Here is a 22,900-nt window from a genome sequence, read left to right on the forward strand (position 1 = left end):
TTGACTGACCGTGAAGCTTATGAAGCTTGGGGAACTAGTCTGGACCTTTTTAGTGCGGGCCTGGTCTGGTCTGGTCTGGCCTGGTCTGGCCTGGCCTTGTTAATAACGCTGACAAGGCAAAGACGCTGCTGACGCATTTCCACCGTGGTCCTCGGTGATGGGGCGGCCTAAACCTCCCAAACCTGGTTGACCTATGACCCCAGGAAATAAAGCGTACCAGTTCACGTTCTCTCTTTTCAAGGCAGCGACCAAGCGGGTAAAGGCAGGTACAGCGAGCCGGTGCTGGAGGGGGCGCTTGGTCAGGTGGTGCTGGAGGTCAACCACACCCTCCAGCTCAACTGCAGGTGAGTTCAGGTAGATCACCGTAGCGTGGAATGGCGACTGGGCCTTTTCTCATTGGCACCATGGGCAAAAGTATTGGGACAATGACACCTCCGGGAAGGGAAGTCTTCTTTAGGAAAGACCTTCTAGAAGATTCCATGGGATTTTTTTTTGTCTTTCAAAGTGGAAGTGGGGTCCTACCCGTCAACTCTCCTGTTTTCAGATAAAGTCCATATTATTATTATTATTATTATTATTATTATAAGATTGATGTAACATCCTGCCTTCAAAATAAAACCATCCCTGTAAAATAACACACACACACAAAGGAGGATTAAGGTGCAGCAGCTTGAGAACAATAAAGAAAAACACATCACACTACAGTTAATTGGCTATTGGATACATGGGGAGACGTGTCCCAGAACTTTTGTCCAGCCAGTGCGTGTTTTTAGCGTGTGACCTTCAACACGTCTAATGGTTTCTCCAGGGGTCGCTGGGAGCTCTCCTGGTCTTTCCCCCCAGACGTGGCCGTGGATCAGGTCCACGTGCGCGACTCCCGCTGCGGCAAGTCCCTGCAGCTCCACTGCAGCCGCCTGACGCTCGGCGGCGCCCGGGCCCACCACACGGGGACCTTCCGTTGCCGGTACCGCCAGCGAGTCCAGAAGCAGGCGTCTGTTTACGTGTTTGTGGCAGGTAAGACTCGACTCGCATGCTTGTTGTTGCAACAGGATGTGCTAAAAACAGCCAATTATATCCAAACACACTTTGGACATCCTCCTTGATGAGTCTGGCACAGTCGGACCACCGGGCCCACCAAGCCGAGCGGCTAGAAATAGAAAAGAGTGCTCGCTTGCGGGGCAGGAGTGGCCCGTACAGCTGCTGAAAGGCTCAAACCTGGGCAGAGTTTCCCATGCGGAGCGGCGGCCTTATCTGCCCCGCTCAGCCTCGCCTCCAGCATCCTGTGCTCCAGGGAGGAGGGAGGGCAGCGGAGGGGGCGTCGCCGCCGGCTCTCGGACAAGGTGGCGCTCTCTGTGTTTGTGTGAAGATGAAGGCCGCCGCCATGAGAAGTCGGAGAGCATCTCCGAGGTGATATAAGCCGGGCCGGGGGCCAGAACAGTGGCACGGCCCAAAGAGGACCCTGGGGGGCCATCCATGGCTCGGGTCAGCACGTCCGTGACGCCGCCCCCTCCGTGAAGCCCCCACATGAAATCAAAGCAGCAGAAGGAAGCCCGGCTCAGTGGGCCGGTCCTTGGGGTACTTTTGTCTGGAAGGTTCAGAGATTTGCTTTCCTTCAATAACACAAGCAAACAATCTTTATTCCGGACCGCGGCAGACGTGAGCTCAGACCAGGATGGTCCAGGATGGTCCAGGATTGGTGGTTTTCATCTTCACAAGACATCAATGCTGTCTTGGGAGTCGGGCTTGTGAAGGTTTCAGCACCAACAGGTTCCCCTATAGTCCTCAACTGCTAACAGTTTAGCATATATTATATTTCCTTTAGCGCCTTTTCAGCGCTAAATGTCTCCATGGTGTCCCCGCCCCCCCTCACCGGTACGCGTGATTGGTCCCTGAGCGCCAGTGTTTGGGTTTCAGACAGCCGGCAGCCATTTGTGGAGCATCCGGAGATGAGTCCTTACGTGTTGTACATGAAGGAGAAGCAGCCGCTGGTCATCCCGTGCAGGGTCACCCATCCCAACATCACCAGCAGCCTGGTCAAGGTCAGTGAACGCAACACCCGTGTAACCTTTTTCATTTGGCACTTTTCCCGCCGCTCATCCTGGCAAAGCTTGCATGAAACGTGTCAGCAGCAGAGAAAATGTTGGAAATGAGGACCTAACAAGCCTCTTCCCATCTCCTGGCACCTTTTGGCTTTCTTGTCAACCCTGCTGGATGCAGGACGTTGGGTCGCCTCAGTGCCCCCTTGGCTTGGCCCCCAGCCATCATCACTTCCCTCCGCCTGGTAGATGGACTCCTGGCTGCCAACCCCCCCCGACCCCCGCCACCCGCTGATGCTTTAAACAGCTGGCTTGTGTGCGAGGAGGAAGCCCGAGCAGCCACCGTGTTGGCCCCGAAGTGCACGCCATTGTCTGGCGGCGGCCATTAGCTCCTGGTCCGTGCGCTGGCGGGCGTGTGGGAGAAGAACGTTCATCATCTTTGCTTCAAAATAGCTTGTTGCTTCATTCTCTGACGCAACTCCGTGCTCTTTCTGTTCTCATCCACCATTTGGACAACCAGTTTAGTCATCAAAGTTTAAAAAAATTAATTTCAAAGACATTTCTGATATAGAAATAGGAACTAATAAATAGGACGCATGCAAACATTAATGAGGGCTGCGTTCCATTCGGCTTTTTGATATTCATCTAGTTTTAACCAATTCATGACAGAAAATAAATCTCTAAATCCCCTAACTGTGAACCAGGGGGTCCAAAGTGCGGCCCGGGGGCCATTCGTGGCACACAGCTTCTTTTGTATTGGCCCACAGCACAAATTAGAAACACTACTGAACCAAAAAACGAGTGAAAATCCACTCCGAACGCCAATTAAAAAAAAAAGAATACTAACAACTAATACTACAACAAATAGTACTGCAGTACTCCATCACAAACCTCTCCAACGCTTCCAACCAAATGTGCTAAAAATAGCCTTCCTCCTTCCTGGTCCCTCCGCTTGGAATCCACTGGCCGTCCTCTGGAGTGTTTTTTTCCTGGAAGGCTTCGGAGCGCTCGGACAACAATACACACCAGGCCGTCTGTGAAAGTGACCAGGAGGGCCCCGCCCCAACATGTCCGCTTCCTGTAGTGACAGGATGCCAGGAGATGGACTGGAGACGGGGTCCGACACATCCTGGCGTCCTCCTTGGGACGCCTTAGCTCCGCCTCCTCCGTGTTGGCAGGTTGGGTTAGGTAAGGGGGCCCACCACACGGGGCCCCTCGGAGGGGGCTTCAGTGGCTGAAATAAGAGGGAGGTCCCGTCACTCACTGGAGGTCTACCTGGTCCCTGGAGAGAGGGTGGGAGGCTTTCACTGTCACGCAACGTTTGGAAACGGTTGCTCACCACAGGCTTACGTAAGGCGACTTGAACGCCACATCCAGAATATTTTAGATGTATACTCAAATACTATATATATATATATATGCAGTGCTAACTAGCTGCTGCTAACTTGAAAGCTCATTGCTAAGAAGGACTTGTGCCCCCCCCCACAGTTCCCCAGCCAAAGCCTGAGTCCGGACCAGAGGAACATCATGTGGAGCAGCAAGACCGGCTTCACCATCCGCAGTCCGACCTTCTACTACATCGGCCTCTTCTTCTGCCAGAGCGTCCTGGACGGCGTCACGCACAAGTCCCGCATTTACTTTGTCCACAGACCAGGTCCGCCGCCTTGATTAACCAGGTCTCTTGAACGCCCCCTAACCGTGTCCCCCCGCGTCTCCCCCCCCTCAGTGAGTGAAATCATGGAGGTGTACCTGAACAGCAGCGGTCCCGTGCAGGCCTTGAAGGGCGAGAGCTTGGTTCTCAACTGCACCGCCACCGGAGAACTCAACACCAGGGTCAACATCACCTGGGACTACCCCGGCAAGGTGGGGGGCCGTCTCACCACACCATTCCTATCCCGTCCTCTAGGTGGTGGTGACGAGCGCTGCCAAGACGTCACTGGCCCACTTTCGCTCCACGGCGACGGACAGGAACCAAACTCACGTTACTAAAGTATTTCAGTACTAAAGTATTTAGTACTAAAGTACTAAGTCTGCGTCTTTGTCTCACAGAGCAGCAACAGCGGCTCCACGTCCAAACGCCTCCTGAAGCACAGAACCCACATGCTCTTCTACAGCATCCTCACCATCCCCAAACTCCAGCGCTCCGACCGCGGCCTCTACACGTGCCGCGTCAGCAGCGGCGACAACACCAAACAGCAGAAAGTGGGCGTGACCGTCTACGGTGAGCGCCACCTTTTGAGCACGGCTCCTCAAGTTCTTCTGTCATTTAGAGGATCTTTGACGTTTTTGCGATGCATTCTTAAACAGCAATGCTGTTGTATAGATGATCTTTGGCTAGCATTGTTGCAGCAGGTCCTTAAAAACTGTATAATGCTCTTTTATAGAGGATCTTTGACTCACGTTTTTGATGTGTATTCTTAAAAAGAGTAGGCTGCTCCTGTCATAGAGGATCTTTTTTTTTTCTCATAGAGGATCTTTGAGGAATGCACTTGCAGCAAATTCCTGAAAATAGTGCTCTTGTCATATATCGGATCTTTGACTACTGCGGAAAATCTTTGACAAGTGGCCCATAAAAAGAGCGGCAGGCACGCTTGGTATAGAGGATCTTTGACTATGCATTTTCCACAAAACATTGTAGCACTCCTGTCATTTGCAGGATCTTTGACTATCATTTTTGCTCCTGTCAGAGCAATCCTGTCAATCCTAAAAAATAAGAGTACTTTGGTCATGTGCAGGGTCTTTGACTAGTTTGGAGGATCTTTGTTCTTGCGGTCGGCCCTGACAAACAGCATAATGCTCCTGTTATATAGAAGATCTTTGCCTCAATCCTTAAAAACAGCAGAGCACTCCTGTTGTGTAGAGGATCTTTGCCCAGCGTAAACGTCTCGCTTGTGTTTAAATTTGTGACTTGATGACTGGGTCGGCGTTAAGCGAGTCCCCCGGAAGAAAAGCCTCACCTTGTGCGGTCGCGTGTGTCTTCAGATCGTCCGTTCATCCGCCTGAAGCCCAGACGAGGATCCGTGATGGAGGCTCAAGCGGGACAGAAATCGTACCGGATCTCGCCCAAACTGCGAGCCTTCCCGGCCCCCGAGGTCATCTGGTAAGACGCCGCCGCCCCCCCCCCCCCCCCCGCCTCGGCAAAGCGCTAGAGGACGGCGTGTAAGTTGGACTGCTGCCGTCGCAGGTTGAAGGATGGCATGGTGGCGGCAGAGCAATGCTCCAGGTACCACATGGACGGGAACTCTCTGGTCATCAGGGACGTGGCCGAGGAGGACGCCGGGAAATATACCGTCCTCGTACGCATCCGGGAGCATGGACTCTACCACAACCTCACGCTAACGCTGGTGGTCAACGGTAAGCCGACATCCACTCACCGACTCATTCTCAACGATGAACGACTCCACTTGCTGACTCTTCTTCCCTTGGATGTCCGCAGTGAGCCCTCAGATCGGCGAGAAAGCCGTCTCGTCGCAGGACCCGGGGTCTGTGCCCCGGGGGAGCAGACAGTCTCTCCACTGTACGTCCCACGGTGTCCCCCCTCCTCACATCCAGTGGCTGTGGCACCCCTGCCCCCCGAAAGGCCTGTAAGTACATTTCTAAGAATGTCACCTTAATTCCAGTGGACCCTCCGTGGAAGTCCATCTCTGAAACCCATCGTTAGCATCCATTGTCAGGGAACCCCAAAGTTTTACCCCCCCGAAATTCATCCTATTATTAATCCTAATAAAGCTGAATGTTGTCATCTTACAGGACAAATCAATTTTACTCAAAGTAACATGAAATGTGATGACTCCTTTCCACATAGTAAATGCTCTTCCTGTTCTATGGCTACCATCACACTGTTCCTTTTTGACACTAGTCTTTCCCTTCACCAAAAAAATAGAAAAAGTAAAAAAGCCCACACTTGTTTTAAAGAGTATTTAACCCTTTCGGTTTCTAAATTCTACCACTTTGAGATTGTTGGGTGCACTGGAATGATCCGCACCACACATGCTACGCTTATTGCTGTCATGTGACGGCGATAACGCCTCTTCATTGTGGTGCTGTGTGTGTGCGTGCGTGTGTGCGTGCATGCGTGTGCGTGCACGCATTGTGTGATTGAGCAAAGGAGACATGTTTTGTCTATTCCAGCGTGTGTGCAGACACGGCTTCCTTCTTGTAACCAGAACAGATGCCTTTGAGGGCCTTTCATGTGTGCTAATGTGCTAATGTTTGTGTGTGTTTGTGTGTTTTTTCCACTTGCTTTACCGTACGTGTGTCTTTTTCCATACGTTTCTTTAATGCATCCAAATGTATGCCTGTGTTTCCTTAATTTGTGTGTACTTTCTGTGTTTGTGTGTGTATGTGTGTGTGGTGCATTCACAGACACACACTTGAAAGCGGAGACAAACAACACACACTTCAATAGACGGCAGTTCCGTGCTCGCAGTCACGATTTGTTGCTTTCCAAATCAAACGCGATGATTTAATGAATTTCCTGTGCAGAACGCCTGTTTATTATTGTGATTGCACACCACATCCTCTCATGCTTTTTCATATATCTCACACACACACACACACACACACACACTATATATAAAGTTCTCATGAGAAATGACCCAGCCCAGTCCAGCACACACATACTGTATGCACACACACACACACACACACACACACACACACGCAAGCTGAAGCAGGCACTTGGCAAGAAGATTGGAGTATTTGTTGGAGGTCAAAGACGTATTGTGTTGCTGTTGAGCGCGTCAGAGAGGTTAAGTGTTACCTGAGACGCCCACGCCGCGTTCCGCCACGGAGACGCGCCGGCATCATACTCGTCAGCCTTTGACCCCCGGCGTTCCCTCGCACGGCGCCGTCGTCTCTGCGAAATGAGTTAGTGTTTGTCCGTGATGCACGTGAACGCCTCGTAGGGAACACGGGCGGAAAAGGGTGGCGTGCTTTACCTGCAAAAGAAAACTCATACCTGCTTTTTTTTTTCCCCTCAAACTTTATTTATAGCATGCATGGACACAGCTGCTTTATACACTTTAGGCAAATCTTACACTATAATTGGACTATAATTTAGGGGGGGGGGCACACTTATAATAGGAATTTATTATATCACTGCAGAGAATGTATAATAGTCAAATTGCAAGACTCATTAAGATACTATTATTATTATAAGAAGGATATTTTTATATATTTTTTTAAAGTGAAGTATAAATTTTTGTAATGTATTATTGCAAGAATGAATTGAAAAAATATTTTAAAAATATACTATTGCAAGAATGAAGTTTAAAACATTTTTTTAAAGAAATTGCACTATTAAAAAATTGCAGTAAAATTATTTTCAAATTACACCATTTAAAGAATAAATTAAAAAAATATTTTTAAATTTTTTTACTATTGCAAAAATGTTTAAAAAAAAAACAATGAGGTAAAAACATTGTACTATTGCAATAGTAAGTTCAGATGCATAAATCCACGCGAAGAAAGTATTTGAAATGATAGTACTAAAAACTACTGAGCAGCCAGGAAAGAGGCGCATGTCCCACTTTGTCACATGTGCCGTTTCCTGCTCTATGGTTATCATCACAGTGTTCTCTTTTCCGTCCATTATGATGGTACAGGAAGACTACTGAAAAAGGTTGTACTCGTGTCAGTGCTGCCATATTGCGAAAAGAGAAAAAACAACGGCATTGAAATGACGGTGTTGCACTTCACAGTGTAGGCGCTGTTTCCTGTTCTATGGTCATCGTCACGTTTTCATCCTGCAAAGCTCTGTTCTGGTTGGCTACTTGTGCTTGACTGCTGAGTGTGTTTGCTGTGGCTGCATCCTCACATCCTCACTGGGCCCTTGTTCTTTGCAGCCCGGCTGCACCACAAGCCTGACGCCGAGCCGGAGGAGGCCCAGGCGCAGCGGGCCAGGCCGGGCCAGGCTGAGGAGGCCTCTCGCCCGGGTCCCGGGTCCGCTGCCGGGTTCGGCCCTGGGAATCGCAGCGCTCTTATCTGGCCCGGGCAGGAGGCGCACTGGGCTTCCTGTGCAAAAATCAGAGCGCTTTTCCTCTTGTTGTTTGGCTTCCTCTCCGACGCGAGACGCTTCCCAGCAGCGTGATTGTCCCCTCGTCTTCAAACGTGGCACAGGCCGCTTCCGAAAGAGCTTGATCTATTCTGGAGAGCCCCCGCCGCGGCTCTGCTGCCTCCCCGCCGCCCCTGCACACATACCTCCGCAGCCCCTTTTCGGTCGCCAGCTCTGCCCTCCGCCTCAACCCCAACCCGGCATCCTCGCTGGAGCAAGGACCCCCCGCCCTCCGTGACACGAACACGCTTGATGAGCTGAGAGGACTTGCGACACTGCTGAGCGGTGAAGACGAAGACCAGCACTCGAGCAAAATGACGATCAAAACATGTCTAAGGTTTCAGGACGCCTGCTTGATGACTTTATTTATTGTGCGCCTTCTCTTGCTCCCGTAGTTCATCCATGCTTTTATTCTCGTCCATCCATCCATCCATCAATCCATCCATCCTCCACCAGCCACATTTTTGGAGCTGCTTTGCTTTTTTTGTGTGTCCTAGAGTGGTACTATCATGGGTGCATGTCCCGAGCCCTGACCTAAGCCCCGACATCCACACAAGCTGTGAGTTTCTGTTCAGATGTTTGTTTTTTTTTTTCCCTCCACCAGCAAGAAGGCCAAAAAAAAGAGCAAAGATAGGACACCCACGTTGGGACGCTGTCGTAGTTCTCGATTCAAAGACCCCGACGCCTACCATGTAGGACGTCAGAGCACACCTGAGACTGACGTGTCCTCCTCATGTCCGCTCAGCCAAGTCCTTAGCGCTGCCCTGGTGTCCGTCTTCACCTGTGACGAAATACAAGCCATTTCTAGCAAGGAGTAGCGGGGCAAAAATATACACCGGAAAACCACAACCAGCAGGGAAAAGACACGTTCCAAAATATCCACTTCAGTATTTTCATTGTTTTCATTTGTCAAATACATACCCAATGAAATATTGGGCAGATGAAATGATTAACGGTGAATGATTAATCATGTTTTCATTGAGAATAAGAAAAACAGAATTACATAAGAAAAAACTGTAATGACAACTTGAACTTTTATCTCACAGATTGATGAATTTATGCTCATATTTTTAGCCCTAATACTCCTTCATATATTTAAATGCAGGTGTGTGTGTGTGTGTGTGTGTTCTACGGGTGTCTCCCAATGTGATCCATCCCTTGTATAAAGATGTCCTATGAGTAATATATGAATCTAATATTTAATAATTTTATACAACTAACGTACATATGACAATATTTGCCAACTTGTATGAATCATATTTGGTGTTTTGTGCGTGTGTGTGTTTGTGAGTGTGTGTGTGTGTATTAAACTTATATTTGTGCACACTTGTTGTTTTTCTCACTGTGGTTATTTTGGGGTGGAGACAAGCAGGAACCGTGGGGGACGTGAGGTACAGGCGGAGGTACAAGGTGTTTAGACTGAGCAGGACAGGAAGAAAAAGCAGGAGGTGACCCCCACTGCACCCCCCCCGACTCCGCTCACACACAACTTAGCACACACACACACACACACTGAGTGGATGCTGTGTATGATGTCAATGTCTTCTGCTTTTCTTTTTCTATTTTTGTAACTAACCACCTTCATGTTTCTATTCTGTGGAACACAACGTCTTGCTGGAAAGCGTGGGAGATGACAGCTGTGTGTGTGTGTGTGTGTGTGTGTGTGTGTGTGTGTGTGTGTGTGTGTGTGTGTGTGTGTGTGTGTGTGTCATTCACAGGGCGGGTCCTCACGAAAGGAAGAAGACCTCAGGGAAGACAGATATAGATTAACAAATGTTGAATGGGTGGAGGATGTTAGATATATATTTAGGCAGTCAGATGATTACAATTTGTAATCAAATTACTCAAATTATTTAATCATGGTTAATCACAATTCAGAGCAATGTGAAATATGCCTATTGCTGTATTTTTTTTTAGCAGAAATATTAATGACAGGACACAATTATGAAAGTGCTCCTCTAAATCCACGTGTCTGAAAATGTGTTTGCCTAACTAGTCTGTGACGTCATGAGCCATATGATGGATTGCGTTCAAAGACACTTATTGAATTCACATATTTTTTTTAGTGCAGGGGATTTCTGAGCACACTTAAATGCAGCACATTGTTTTTCCATGATAAGAGTGCTGAGTAATAAGAATATCCTCTTTTATTTGTACTTCTGTTGATTTAGACCTCACACACTCATACCCTTGATCACTTTGTTGGCAAATTCGGGGTGTTTCTGAACGCACCTCTTGGTGGTCTCGTGACAACAAGGAAGTGTCGTTCCGATGCGGAAGAGGCTCGACACGTGTTTGTGAGTTGTATATGCCCGTAAAGAGACAATATATGGTGTTGTAATGAATGTCCTCAGGTTCTAAAGTTATAAAAGAGCGTCAGACTCTGTGGAGACGCGATATTGTTCCGCCGTCTGTCGTCATAAATGAAGGGTGTGGCTTGACGTGATGTCCATGGTTAATGATGGTTAGCTTAAAATGTTAGCCAACATAAATGTTAGCTTAAACGTCAGTCATTGTATATGCCCGTAAAGAGACAATATATGGTGTTGTAATGAATGTCCTCAGGTTCTAAAGTTATAAAAGAGCGTCAGACTCTGTGGAGACGCGATATTGTTCCGCCGTCTGTCGTCATAAATGAAGGGTGTGGCTTGAAGTGATGTCCATGGTTAATTATGGTTAGCTTAAAATGTTAGCCAACATAAATGTTAGCTTAAACGTCAGTCATGAAGTAAATGAGTTGCTGCCTTTAAAGCTCTATCTTTGACAGCCCTAGTAGTACATATGTATATGTAGTATGTACTTTGCGGAAAATATGTATATACCAACATTATATACACACATGGCGTCGAGATACGTGCATACTGTATACCCAAAGCTAGCGTAGTCTGTATGCATAGTAGAGAATGTCAGGAAGTGGCCGTACATCCTTCATGTACGAACAATAAGACAATTATCATTGTGTACATTACAACAATGTCTTGCTTCTAATTAAACAGCTTAAGAGGACTCTTGGTGAACAATGTGAACACCTACACACAAACATACAGCTGTCTTATGTCAACACAGCTGAGTCTCCTCTTCTCCATCCAAGGTGTGCGGCTCCGACATCCTCCTCCCTGTGGACTCGTGTGACGGCGGACAGCGTTCCCGCCACGTCCACGCACAACCACATCCTGAGCGTGGCGCTTAGACAGGAAGTGCTTGAGGGGAAGAAGAAGGTGCACATATACACACAATGACGTGATGTAGTGCTTTGTGTAGCGGAATACCGCTAAATAGTGTCCTCCGTTAGAGTGTTGGGGTTCTAACGGTGGGCCAGGCTCTCGTGACGGGGGTGTATCGCTGCGTCGCCTCCAACGCTGCAGGTGTGGACCAACTGGACGTTGGCTTCTATGTCACAGGTGACACCATCAACCATACATAGCACATATTAAACAACCAATGGCACATATAGGTTTACTTATGTATGTATGGTTTACTTATGTATGGTATAAAAGGCTGGGGTTGACCTACTCCCGAGAAGCAGGTAGCTGGCATGTGTTGTTTTGCGTTGTGTTGTGTTGTGTTGTGTGAGTGTGTGTGATAGGAGGTCACATTAATTACCAGGAACACACGGGCAGGCCTCCCTGGTGTGTGTGTGTGTGTGTGCAAGAGTAAAACAGGAACCAAGGACTCTTATCGTTCCACTTCCTCCCCCCGCACGGCACACTTCCTTGGACTGGCAGGTCAGCTTTATTTCGGGAGGCCTTGGGGTGTTTGGGAAAGATAAACACTATCTGCCATCAGGAAACTCTTGAGCCGTTTCCACAGGAAGTTTCAAATGGCTAAAGTAAATAGAAAGCGTTTCCACGGCTACCCTTTGTCACCACAATAGCCATTCATTGGTCTTCAAAGGTGCTCCAAGATGAAGGAGAGCTTCAAACTTCATCTCTTCTTGACCCTCAGACGTCCCAGGAGGCTTTGGCGTGAGCCTGGGTGAAGAACCCACCGAGGGCGGGGACCTCCACCTCACCTGTCGAGCCAACAAGTACCTGTACACCGCCCTGTCATGGCGGAGGCTGGACCGCACTCACGCCTCCAGCGGGGGCACCGCCCTGCACGCCCACCTCACCACGGGGGAATTCTCCCACTCGCTGCTGCTGTTGCTAAGCAACCTGAGCGCCGAGGACTCCGGGGCTTACGGTTGCTCCGCCCACCACCTTGTCACAGGACTGGAGACACACCTGGTCACGCAGGTGAAGGTCTCAGGTGAGTCACTTCCTATTTCTCCTCATCCTCGGCATCATCATAAAGAGTATCGGGACGCATTTAACTGACATTAAAGTAAGAAAGTTTTACAAGAAAAAAACAAGATGCTTACCACAAAAAACTAAAATGGTAAAACAACAGTAACAGCCCCATCAAAAGTACATATTTACTACGTACAGTACATAGATAAGTGTGTATTTTTAATCTAATACAGGTATGTACTGTACATCGAGACATTTATACATAGTATGTCAACAACCACTTGTTGCTAGGCAGTTTTGACGGGGCTGAATCTGCCCAACAGGCCAATGAATAAAAAGTCTGGTACAAGCCACGCCTTCTTGGCTGATTGAAAGAAAGCATTCACTTCTTCCAAATACATTCCTGGAACTAGTGTCTTTTTTTCCAAAATATCAAAGGTGGTGTTGTTTTTTTTAAATACCAATTGTACATTTGGGTACTTGGCACATTTTTGCTCCAAGAGTTAGCTTACCGGGCAATGCCGGGTAGCACCGTGAGGAACAGGAATGGAGTCCAAGCACAGGACTCTTATTTGTGGACATCCTGATGTCTTAGTGCACGTCTGTGGCGCACGCACACACACACACACACACACAAACAAACAAACACTCTCTCAGAGATGTGGCTGTTTTGGAATCGGGTCCCCCCCAGCTTCCTGAGGCCCCACCCTGCCTTTGCTCAGCACCTCTTTCACGTGGGAATGAGCTGCGGTGAGGAGGAAGAGCACACAATGGCACTTCCCACAATGCCACATTTACAGGCCCTACATGGGCCGCTGCAACAATCAGCCAATCACACACTGTCAGACCCCCGGCCCCCGCTCACACAATCATCAATTGTTGTCCAGGAGGAACAACAATCAGTCGCCTTGCTTAAGTGACTTTGCCCCATGCTCGCTTTACAATCAGGGTCTGCTTCCTCCGCTGGGACCCCCGTGAGAGAAGCACCACACACTGGGTGACCAACCACACGAAGATACATCACCAGAATCACAATCACCATCTGTAGACACATAAAGATACATCTTGTGGAGATATGACCTGTTTCAAAGTTGAAATGGATGTCAAATCTTTTTTGATTTATTGTCAAGGTTAGTGTTTAGCACAGCATATTTCTTTCTGTTCACAACTTGCCGGCACTGCCCTCTAGTGGACGCAAAATAAATCCATCATTGCACATTGGAAAGTCCAAAGTCTCAGGCTGGTACGGTGGCCGATAGAGGCAACCACACGGCAACGCCCAAACACATAAATGCTCCAAAACAACAAGGAACAAAAAACAAATCGCTACTTTCCTTACTGCAGTCATTTCAGGTCATCTTTGTTGAAATGATGACCAATTGTAAACGGAGCAACGTGTGAATCGTGTATAAAGTCTGAATTTTTGAAGTTGTGCTTAGTCGTGCTCTTTTCATGTTTTTTTTTTACATTTTATTTCTTTTCTTTTTTCAATTGTTTGAAATGTTCACATATTTTACATGATTTTGTCCCCCATTTTTTTCTTGTTGTCTATAAGCTTGGCTATATTGTTAATCACCTGGCTACCTCAATGCACTTCAGGGTTTAAAATATATCAATAAATTATTAGTTACTGTAAATAAATCATTATTTGAATGAATAGATTTATTTCACGTCTTGCATTTGTAATGCTATGATATTAGATACATTGCTTTTTATTACCAGGCACATGAAGTGAATGTTACTCAGTGTCGCACGAGTAACAAAATCAGTGGTATTAAACATCACAGGAAGAACACTACTGAACCAGTATGTATGTAACCACCTTTGGGGTTTATCCTGTCAGCCTTGGAGCCTCCAGTGCTGCGTAACAATCTAACAGATTGCACCGTCAACATCAGCAACTCAGTGACCCTCCATTGCTCCAGCGAGGGTGTCCCGCGCCCGACTGTCACGTGGTACAAGAACCAACGCGCCCTGCTGCCAGGATCAGGTCAAAGCAGCCACACGTAGTCATTGGAAAGAAAGCGTTTTTCAACTGAGAATGTCGTCTGCAGGGATTGTGATGTCAGGGGAGGAAGGTTCCCTCCATATTGAGCGCATCACAGCGGAGGACCAGGGTCTGTACACCTGCAAGGCCATCAATCTGAGAGGAGCTGCACAGAGCTCCGCCTACATTTGGGTCACTAGTAAGTTTGGGGGGGGGGGGGGGGGTCTGGTAGCACCAGTGACTGTTCAGACTCTGAGGTTTCACTACCAACCGTTCTAACATCCACCAAACATGCCAGCTGAATGGAGCAGTTGGTAGCAGCGGTGTGTCATGGTCCATGGGACCAGAGTTCAAAACCCGGTCACGTCCAATGTTGCTTGTTTTGCAATTTCGTCAGGTTCAACATGTATTGTGATCATGACCTCCGTTATATCATCAAACATGCTTGCTGGCCGGGTGGCTCAGGTGGTAGCACCGCTGATTCATGGTGTGGGAGCTCTCGGTTCAAACCCCAGCAGGGCTCGCTGCAGTTGTTGCTTGTTTTAACATTTCTCCAGCACCTAGCGTACTCATGACCTCCGTTATATCATCAAGCATGCTTGCCGGCTGGGTGGCTCAGGTGGTAGCACCGCTGATTCATGGTGTGGGAGCTCTCGGTTCAAGCCCCGGCAGCGCTCGCAGTTGTTGCTTGTTTTAACATTTCTCCAGCACCTAGCGTACTCATGACCTCCGTTATATCATCACCCATGCTTGCCGGCTGGGTGGCTCATGTGGTAGCACCGCTGATTCATGGTGCAGTGGAGCAAGGTTCAATACCCGGCAAAGGCAACTTCAGTTGTTACTCGTTTTAACATTTCTCCAGCACCTATCGTACTCATGACCTCCGTTATATCATCAAGCATGCTTGCTGGCTGGGTGGCTCAGGTGGTAACACCGCTGATTCATGGTGTGGGAGCTCTTGGTTCAAATCCCAGCAGCAGTTGCAAAAAAATAAAGTTTCAAAAATACCAGTATTATAGAAATTTTATTTGAAATTTTGTAAATTTTTTTTAAAAACCAGCTGACTATTCCTATCCACCCCACGCGCAACCTCCCCACGACCGCCATGCCCCACCCCCCCCTCCCCACCTCGCCCCCCTCACCCCTCCGGCCATCCCCCACTATACGAGTTTACGCCCACTTAACTCCACCTACTTCTCATTTTATGTTGACTTCATCCAGTTGGAGGCACATATTTAATTATCAATCCCTCAAGAGGCGGGATCATTTTGGAGGCGGGATCCCCCCGGAGGCGGGATCCCGCATAATTTCAAGTTGAGGGGGGAAGTTACACACACCCCTTTTTGTGCCGACTGGGAAGGCAACGCCCTATCATTTTTGTTTTGTTTTGTTTTTTGGACCGACTAGGATTTGAACACAGTACTCCAGCACCATGAATCTGCGGTGCTACCAATGGAGCTAGTCAGCTGGCAGACATTCATGATGTTATAACGGAGGTGATGACTGCGATAGGTGTTGGAAGTGGACAAATGGCAAAATGACCTACACTTGCCGTCATAGGACCAGAGTTCAATGTTCGAGTTCAAGTTAAGTTTGTTTTGCTATTGCTCAAGGTTCAACATGCATCGTAATCATCACCTCCGTTATAACATCAGCCACACATGCCAGCTGAATGGTGCAGTTGGTAGCAGCGGTGGGTCACGGTCGATGGTACCTGAGTTCAAAACCCGGTCCCGTCCAATGTTACTTGTTTTGCAATTTCGTCAGGTTCAGCATGTATTGTGATCATGACCTCCGTTATATCATCAAGCATGCTTGCCGGCTGGGTGGCTCAGGTGGTAGCACCGCTGATTCATGGTGTGGGAGCTCTCGGTTCAAACCCCGGCAGCACTCGCAACAGGTGTTGCTTGTTTTAACATTTCTCCAGCACCTAGCGTACTCATGACCTCCGTTATATCATCAAGCATGCTTGCCGGCTGGGTGGCTCAGGTGGTAGCACCGCTGATTCATGGTGTGGGAGCTCTCGGTTCAAACCCCGGCAGCGCTCGCTGCAGTTGTTGCTTGTTTTAACATTTCTCCAGCACCTAGCGTACTCATGACCTCCGTTATATCATCACCCATGCTTGCCGGCTGGGTGGCTCATGTGGTAGCACCGCTGATTCATGGTGCAGTGGAGCAAGGTTCAATACCCGGCAAAGGCAACTTCAGTTGTTACTCGTTTTAACATTTCTCCAGCACCTATCGTACTCATGACCTCCGTTATATCATCAAGCATGCTTGCTGGCTGGGTGGCTCAGGTGGTAACACCGCTGATTCATGGTGTGGGAGCTCTCGGTTCAAACCCCGGCAGCACTCGCAACAGGTGTTGCTTGTTTTAACATTTCTCCAGCACCTAGCGTACTCATGACCTCCGTTATATCATCAAGCATGCTTGCCGGCTGGGTGGCTCAGGTGGTAGCACCGCTGATTCATGGTGTGGGAGCTCTCGGTTCAAACCCCGGCAGCGCTCGCTGCAGTTGTTGCTTGTTTTAACATTTCTCCAGCACCTAGCGTACTCATGACCTCCGTTATATCATCACCCCTGCTTGCCGGCTGGGTGGCTCATGTGGTAGCACCGCTGATTCATGGTGCAGTGGAGCAAGGTTCAATACTCGGTAAAGGCAACTTCAGTTGTTACTCGTTTTAACATTTCTCCAGCACCTATCGTACTCATGACCTCCGTTATATCATCAAGCATCCTTGCTGGCTGGGTGGCTCAGGTGGTAACACCGCTGATTCATGGTGTGGGAGCTCTCGGTTCAAACCCCGGCAGCGCTCGCAGCAGTTGTTGCTTGTTTTAACATTTCTCCAGCACCTAGCGTACTCATGACCTCCGTTATATCATCAAACATGCTTGCCGGCTGGGTGGCTCAGGTGGTAGCACCGCTGATTCATGGTGCAGTGGAGCAAGGTTCAATACCCGGTAAAGGCAACTTCAGTTGTTACTCGTTTTAACATTTCTCCAGCACCTATCGTACTCATGACCTCCGTTATATCATCAAACATGCTTGCCGGCTGGGTGGCTCAGGTGGTAGCACCGCTGATTCATGGTGCAGTGGAGCAAGGTTCAATACCCGGTAAGGGCAGCTTCAGTTGTTGCTCATTTTAACATTTCGCCAGCACCTATCGTACTCATGACCTCCGTTATATCATCACCCATGCTTGCCGGCTGGGTGGCTCATGTGGTAGCACCGCTGATTCATGGTGCAGTGGAGCAAGGTTCAATACCCGGCAAAGGCAACTTCAGTTGTTACTCGTTTTAACATTTCTCCAGCACCTATCGTACTCATGACCTCCGTTATATCATCAAGCATGCTTGCTGGCTGGGTGGCTCAGGTGGTAACACCGCTGATTCATGGTGTGGGAGCTCTTGGTTCAAATCCCAGCAGCGGTTGCAAAAAAATAAAGTTTCAAAAATACCAGTATTATAGAAATTTTATTTGAAATTTTGTAAAAATTTTTTAAAAACCAGCTGACTATTCCTATCCACCCCACGCGCAACCTCCCCACGACCGCCATGCCCCACCCCCCCCTCCCCACCTCGCCCCCCTCACCCCTCCGGCCATCCCCCACTATACGAGTTTACGCCCACTTAACTCCACCTACTTCTCATTTTATGTTGACTTCATCCAGTTGGAGGCACATATTTAATTATCAATCCCTCAAGAGGCTGGATCATTTTGGAGGCGGGATCCCCCCGGAGGCGGGATCCCGCATAATTTCAAGTTGAGGGGGGAAGTTACACACACCCCTTTTTGTGCCGACTGGGAAGGCAACGCCCTATCATTTTTGTTTTGTTTTGTTTTTTGGACCGACTAGGATTTGAACACAGTACTCCAGCACCATGAATCTGCGGTGCTACCAATGGAGCTAGTCAGCTGGCAGACATTCATGATGTTATAACGGAGGTGATGACTGCGATAGGTGTTGGAAGTGGACAAATGGCAAAATGACCTACACTTGCCGTCATAGGACCAGAGTTCAATGTTCGAGTTCAAGTTAAGTTTGTTTTGCTATTGCTCAAGGTTCAACATGCATCGTAATCATCACCTCCGTTATAACATCAGCCACACATGCCAGCTGAATGGTGCAGTTGGTAGCAGCGGTGGGTCACGGTCGATGGTACCTGAGTTCAAAACCCGGTCCCGTCCAATGTTACTTGTTTTGCAATTTCGTCAGGTTCAGCATGTATTGTGATCATGACCTCCGTTATATCATCAAGCATGCTTGCCGGCTGGGTGGCTCAGGTGGTAGCACCGCTGATTCATGGTGTGGGAGCTCTCGGTTCAAACCCCGGCAGCACTCGCAACAGGTGTTGCTTGTTTTAACATTTCTCCAGCACCTAGCGTACTCATGACCTCCGTTATATCATCAAGCATGCTTGCCGGCTGGGTGGCTCAGGTGGTAGCACCGCTGATTCATGGTGTGGGAGCTCTCGGTTCAAACCCCGGCAGCGCTCGCTGCAGTTGTTGCTTGTTTTAACATTTCTCCAGCACCTAGCGTACTCATGACCTCCGTTATATCATCACCCATGCTTGCCGGCTGGGTGGCTCATGTGGTAGCACCGCTGATTCATGGTGCAGTGGAGCAAGGTTCAATACCCGGCAAAGGCAACTTCAGTTGTTACTCGTTTTAACATTTCTCCAGCACCTATCGTACTCATGACCTCCGTTATATCATCAAGCATCCTTGCTGGCTGGGTGGCTCAGGTGGTAACACCGCTGATTCATGGTGTGGGAGCTCTCGGTTCAAACCCCGGCAGCGCTCGCAGCAGTTGTTGCTTGTTTTAACATTTCTCCAGCACCTAGCGTACTCATGACCTCCGTTATATCATCAAACATGCTTGCCGGCTGGGTCGCTCAGGTGGTAGCACCGCTGATTCATGGTGCAGTGGAGCAAGGTTCAATACCCGGTAAAGGCAACTTCAGTTGTTACTCGTTTTAACATTTCTCCAGCACCTATCGTACTCATGACCTCCGTTATATCATCAAACATGCTTGCCGGCTGGGTGGCTCAGGTGGTAGCACCGCTGATTCATGGTGCAGTGGAGCAAGGTTCAATACCCGGCAAAGGCAACTTCAGTTGTTACTCGTTTTAACATTTCTCCAGCACCTATCGTACTCATGACCTCCGTTATATCATCAAGCATGCTTGCTGGCTGGGTGGCTCAGGTGGTAACACCGCTGATTCATGGTGTGGGAGCTCTTGGTTCAAATCCCAGCAGCGGTTGCAAAAAAATAAAGTTTCAAAAATACCAGTATTATAGAAATTTTATTTGAAATTTTGTAAAATTTTTTTAAAAACCAGCTGACTATTCCTATCCACCCCACGCGCAACCTCCCCACGACCGCCATGCCCCACCCCCCCCTCCCCACCTCGCCCCCCTCACCCCTCCGGCCATCCCCCACTATACGAGTTTACGCCCACTTAACTCCACCTACTTCTCATTTTATGTTGACTTCATCCAGTTGGAGGCACATATTTAATTATCAATCCCTCAAGAGGCGGGATCATTTTGGAGGCGGGATCCCCCCGGAGGCGGGATCCCGCATAATTTCAAGTTGAGGGGGGAAGTTACACACACCCCTTTTTGTGCCGACTGGGAAGGCAACGCCCTATCATTTTTGTTTTGTTTTGTTTTTTGGACCGACTAGGATTTGAACACAGTACTCCAGCACCATGAATCTGCGGTGCTACCAATGGAGCTAGTCAGCTGGCAGACATTCATGATGTTATAACGGAGGTGATGACTGCGATAGGTGTTGGAAGTGGACAAATGGCAAAATGACCTACACTTGCCGTCATAGGACCAGAGTTCAATGTTCGAGTTCAAGTTAAGTTTGTTTTGCTATTGCTCAAGGTTCAACATGCATCGTAATCATCACCTCCGTTATAACATCAGCCACACATGCCAGCTGAATGGTGCAGTTGGTAGCAGCGGTGGGTCACGGTCGATGGTACCTGAGTTCAAAACCCGGTCCCGTCCAATGTTACTTGTTTTGCAATTTCGTCAGGTTCAGCATGTATTGTGATCATGACCTCCGTTATATCATCAAGCATGCTTGCCGGCTGGGTGGCTCAGGTGGTAGCACCGCTGATTCATGGTGTGGGAGCTCTCGGTTCAAACCCCGGCAGCACTCGCAACAGGTGTTGCTTGTTTTAACATTTCTCCAGCACCTAGCGTACTCATGACCTCCGTTATATCATCAAGCATGCTTGCCGGCTGGGTGGCTCAGGTGGTAGCACCGCTGATTCATGGTGTGGGAGCTCTCGGTTCAAACCCCGGCAGCGCTCGCTGCAGTTGTTGCTTGTTTTAACATTTCTCCAGCACCTAGCGTACTCATGACCTCCGTTATATCATCACCCCTGCTTGCCGGCTGGGTGGCTCATGTGGTAGCACCGCTGATTCATGGTGCAGTGGAGCAAGGTTCAATACTCGGTAAAGGCAACTTCAGTTGTTACTCGTTTTAACATTTCTCCAGCACCTATCGTACTCATGACCTCCGTTATATCATCAAGCATCCTTGCTGGCTGGGTGGCTCAGGTGGTAACACCGCTGATTCATGGTGTGGGAGCTCTCGGTTCAAACCCCGGCAGCGCTCGCAACAGTTGTTGCTTGTTTTAACATTTCTCCAGCACCTAGCGTACTCATGACCTCCGTTATATCATCAAACATGCTTGCCGGCTGGGTGGCTCAGGTGGTAGCACCGCTGATTCATGGTGCAGTGGAGCAAGGTTCAATACCCGGTAAAGGCAACTTCAGTTGTTACTCGTTTTAACATTTCTCCAGCACCTATCGTACTCATGACCTCCGTTATATCATCAAACATGCTTGCCGGCTGGGTGGCTCAGGTGGTAGCACCGCTGATTCATGGTGCAGTGGAGCAAGGTTCAATACCCGGTAAGGGCAGCTTCAGTTGTTGCTCATTTTAACATTTCGCCAGCACCTATCGTACTCATGACCTCCGTTATATCATCACCCATGCTTGCCGGCTGGGTGGCTCATGTGGTAGCACCGCTGATTCATGGTGCAGTGGAGCAAGGTTCAATACCCGGCAAAGGCAACTTCAGTTGTTACTCGTTTTAACATTTCTCCAGCACCTATCGTACTCATGACCTCCGTTATATCATCAAGCATGCTTGCTGGCTGGGTGGCTCAGGTGGTAACACCGCTGATTCATGGTGTGGGAGCTCTTGGTTCAAATCCCAGCAGCGGTTGCAAAAAAATAAAGTTTCAAAAATACCAGTATTATAGAAATTTTATTTGAAATTTTGTAAAATTTTTTTAAAAACCAGCTGACTATTCCTATCCACCCCACGCGCAACCTCCCCACGACCGCCATGCCCCACCCCCCCCTCCCCACCTCGCCCCCCTCACCCCTCCGGCCATCCCCCACTATACGAGTTTACGCCCACTTAACTCCACCTACTTCTCATTTTATGTTGACTTCATCCAGTTGGAGGCACATATTTAATTATCAATCCCTCAAGAGGCGGGATCATTTTGGAGGCGGGATCCCCCCGGAGGCGGGATCCCGCATAATTTCAAGTTGAGGGGGGAAGTTACACACACCCCTTTTTGTGCCGACTGGGAAGGCAACGCCCTATCATTTTTGTTTTGTTTTGTTTTTTGGACCGACTAGGATTTGAACACAGTACTCCAGCACCATGAATCTGCGGTGCTACCAATGGAGCTAGTCAGCTGGCAGACATTCATGATGTTATAACGGAGGTGATGACTGCGATAGGTGTTGGAAGTGGACAAATGGCAAAATGACCTACACTTGCCGTCATAGGACCAGAGTTCAATGTTCGAGTTCAAGTTAAGTTTGTTTTGCTATTGCTCAAGGTTCAACATGCATCGTAATCATCACCTCCGTTATAACATCAGCCACACATGCCAGCTGAATGGTGCAGTTGGTAGCAGCGGTGGGTCACGGTCGATGGTACCTGAGTTCAAAACCCGGTCCCGTCCAATGTTACTTGTTTTGCAATTTCGTCAGGTTCAGCATGTATTGTGATCATGACCTCCGTTATATCATCAAGCATGCTTGCCGGCTGGGTGGCTCAGGTGGTAGCACCGCTGATTCATGGTGTGGGAGCTCTCGGTTCAAACCCCGGCAGCACTCGCAACAGGTGTTGCTTGTTTTAACATTTCTCCAGCACCTAGCGTACTCATGACCTCCGTTATATCATCAAGCATGCTTGCCGGCTGGGTGGCTCAGGTGGTAGCACCGCTGATTCATGGTGTGGGAGCTCTCGGTTCAAACCCCGGCAGCGCTCGCTGCAGTTGTTGCTTGTTTTAACATTTCTCCAGCACCTAGCGTACTCATGACCTCCGTTATATCATCACCCATGCTTGCCGGCTGGGTGGCTCATGTGGTAGCACCGCTGATTCATGGTGCAGTGGAGCAAGGTTCAATACCCGGCAAAGGCAACTTCAGTTGTTACTCGTTTTAACATTTCTCCAGCACCTATCGTACTCATGACCTCCGTTATATCATCAAGCATGCTTGCTGGCTGGGTGGCTCAGGTGGTAACACCGCTGATTCAT

General features: G+C 48.7%; 1 protein-coding gene across 2 annotated transcripts in view; it reads left to right on the forward strand.

Moving 5' to 3' along the window:
• flt1 (fms related receptor tyrosine kinase 1) overlaps positions 1–22,900 on the forward strand; it is a 47,262-nt gene that overhangs the window by 1,036 nt on the left and 23,326 nt on the right. The window contains exons 2-15 of one of the 2 annotated variants that reach the window (XM_058059300.1): positions 242–344; positions 809–1,014; positions 1,915–2,039; positions 3,525–3,690; positions 3,763–3,899; positions 4,086–4,257; positions 5,019–5,136; positions 5,221–5,390; positions 5,473–5,620; positions 11,183–11,309; positions 11,384–11,492; positions 12,037–12,339; positions 14,164–14,310; positions 14,375–14,506. In XM_058059300.1, the coding sequence (XP_057915283.1) occupies positions 242–344; positions 809–1,014; positions 1,915–2,039; positions 3,525–3,690; positions 3,763–3,899; positions 4,086–4,257; positions 5,019–5,136; positions 5,221–5,390; positions 5,473–5,620; positions 11,183–11,309; positions 11,384–11,492; positions 12,037–12,339; positions 14,164–14,310; positions 14,375–14,506 (2,163 nt within the window). Of the gene's footprint in view, positions 1–241; positions 345–808; positions 1,015–1,914; positions 2,040–3,524; positions 3,691–3,762; positions 3,900–4,085; positions 4,258–5,018; positions 5,137–5,220; positions 5,391–5,472; positions 5,621–7,882; positions 9,402–11,182; positions 11,310–11,383; positions 11,493–12,036; positions 12,340–14,163; positions 14,311–14,374; positions 14,507–22,900 lie in introns of those variants that run through there. The other variant, XM_058059301.1, reaches the window with a different exon arrangement.

Source organism: Doryrhamphus excisus, chromosome 21, assembly GCF_030265055.1.
Source record: "Doryrhamphus excisus isolate RoL2022-K1 chromosome 21, RoL_Dexc_1.0, whole genome shotgun sequence".
Taxonomy (NCBI): domain Eukaryota; kingdom Metazoa; phylum Chordata; class Actinopteri; order Syngnathiformes; family Syngnathidae; genus Doryrhamphus; species Doryrhamphus excisus.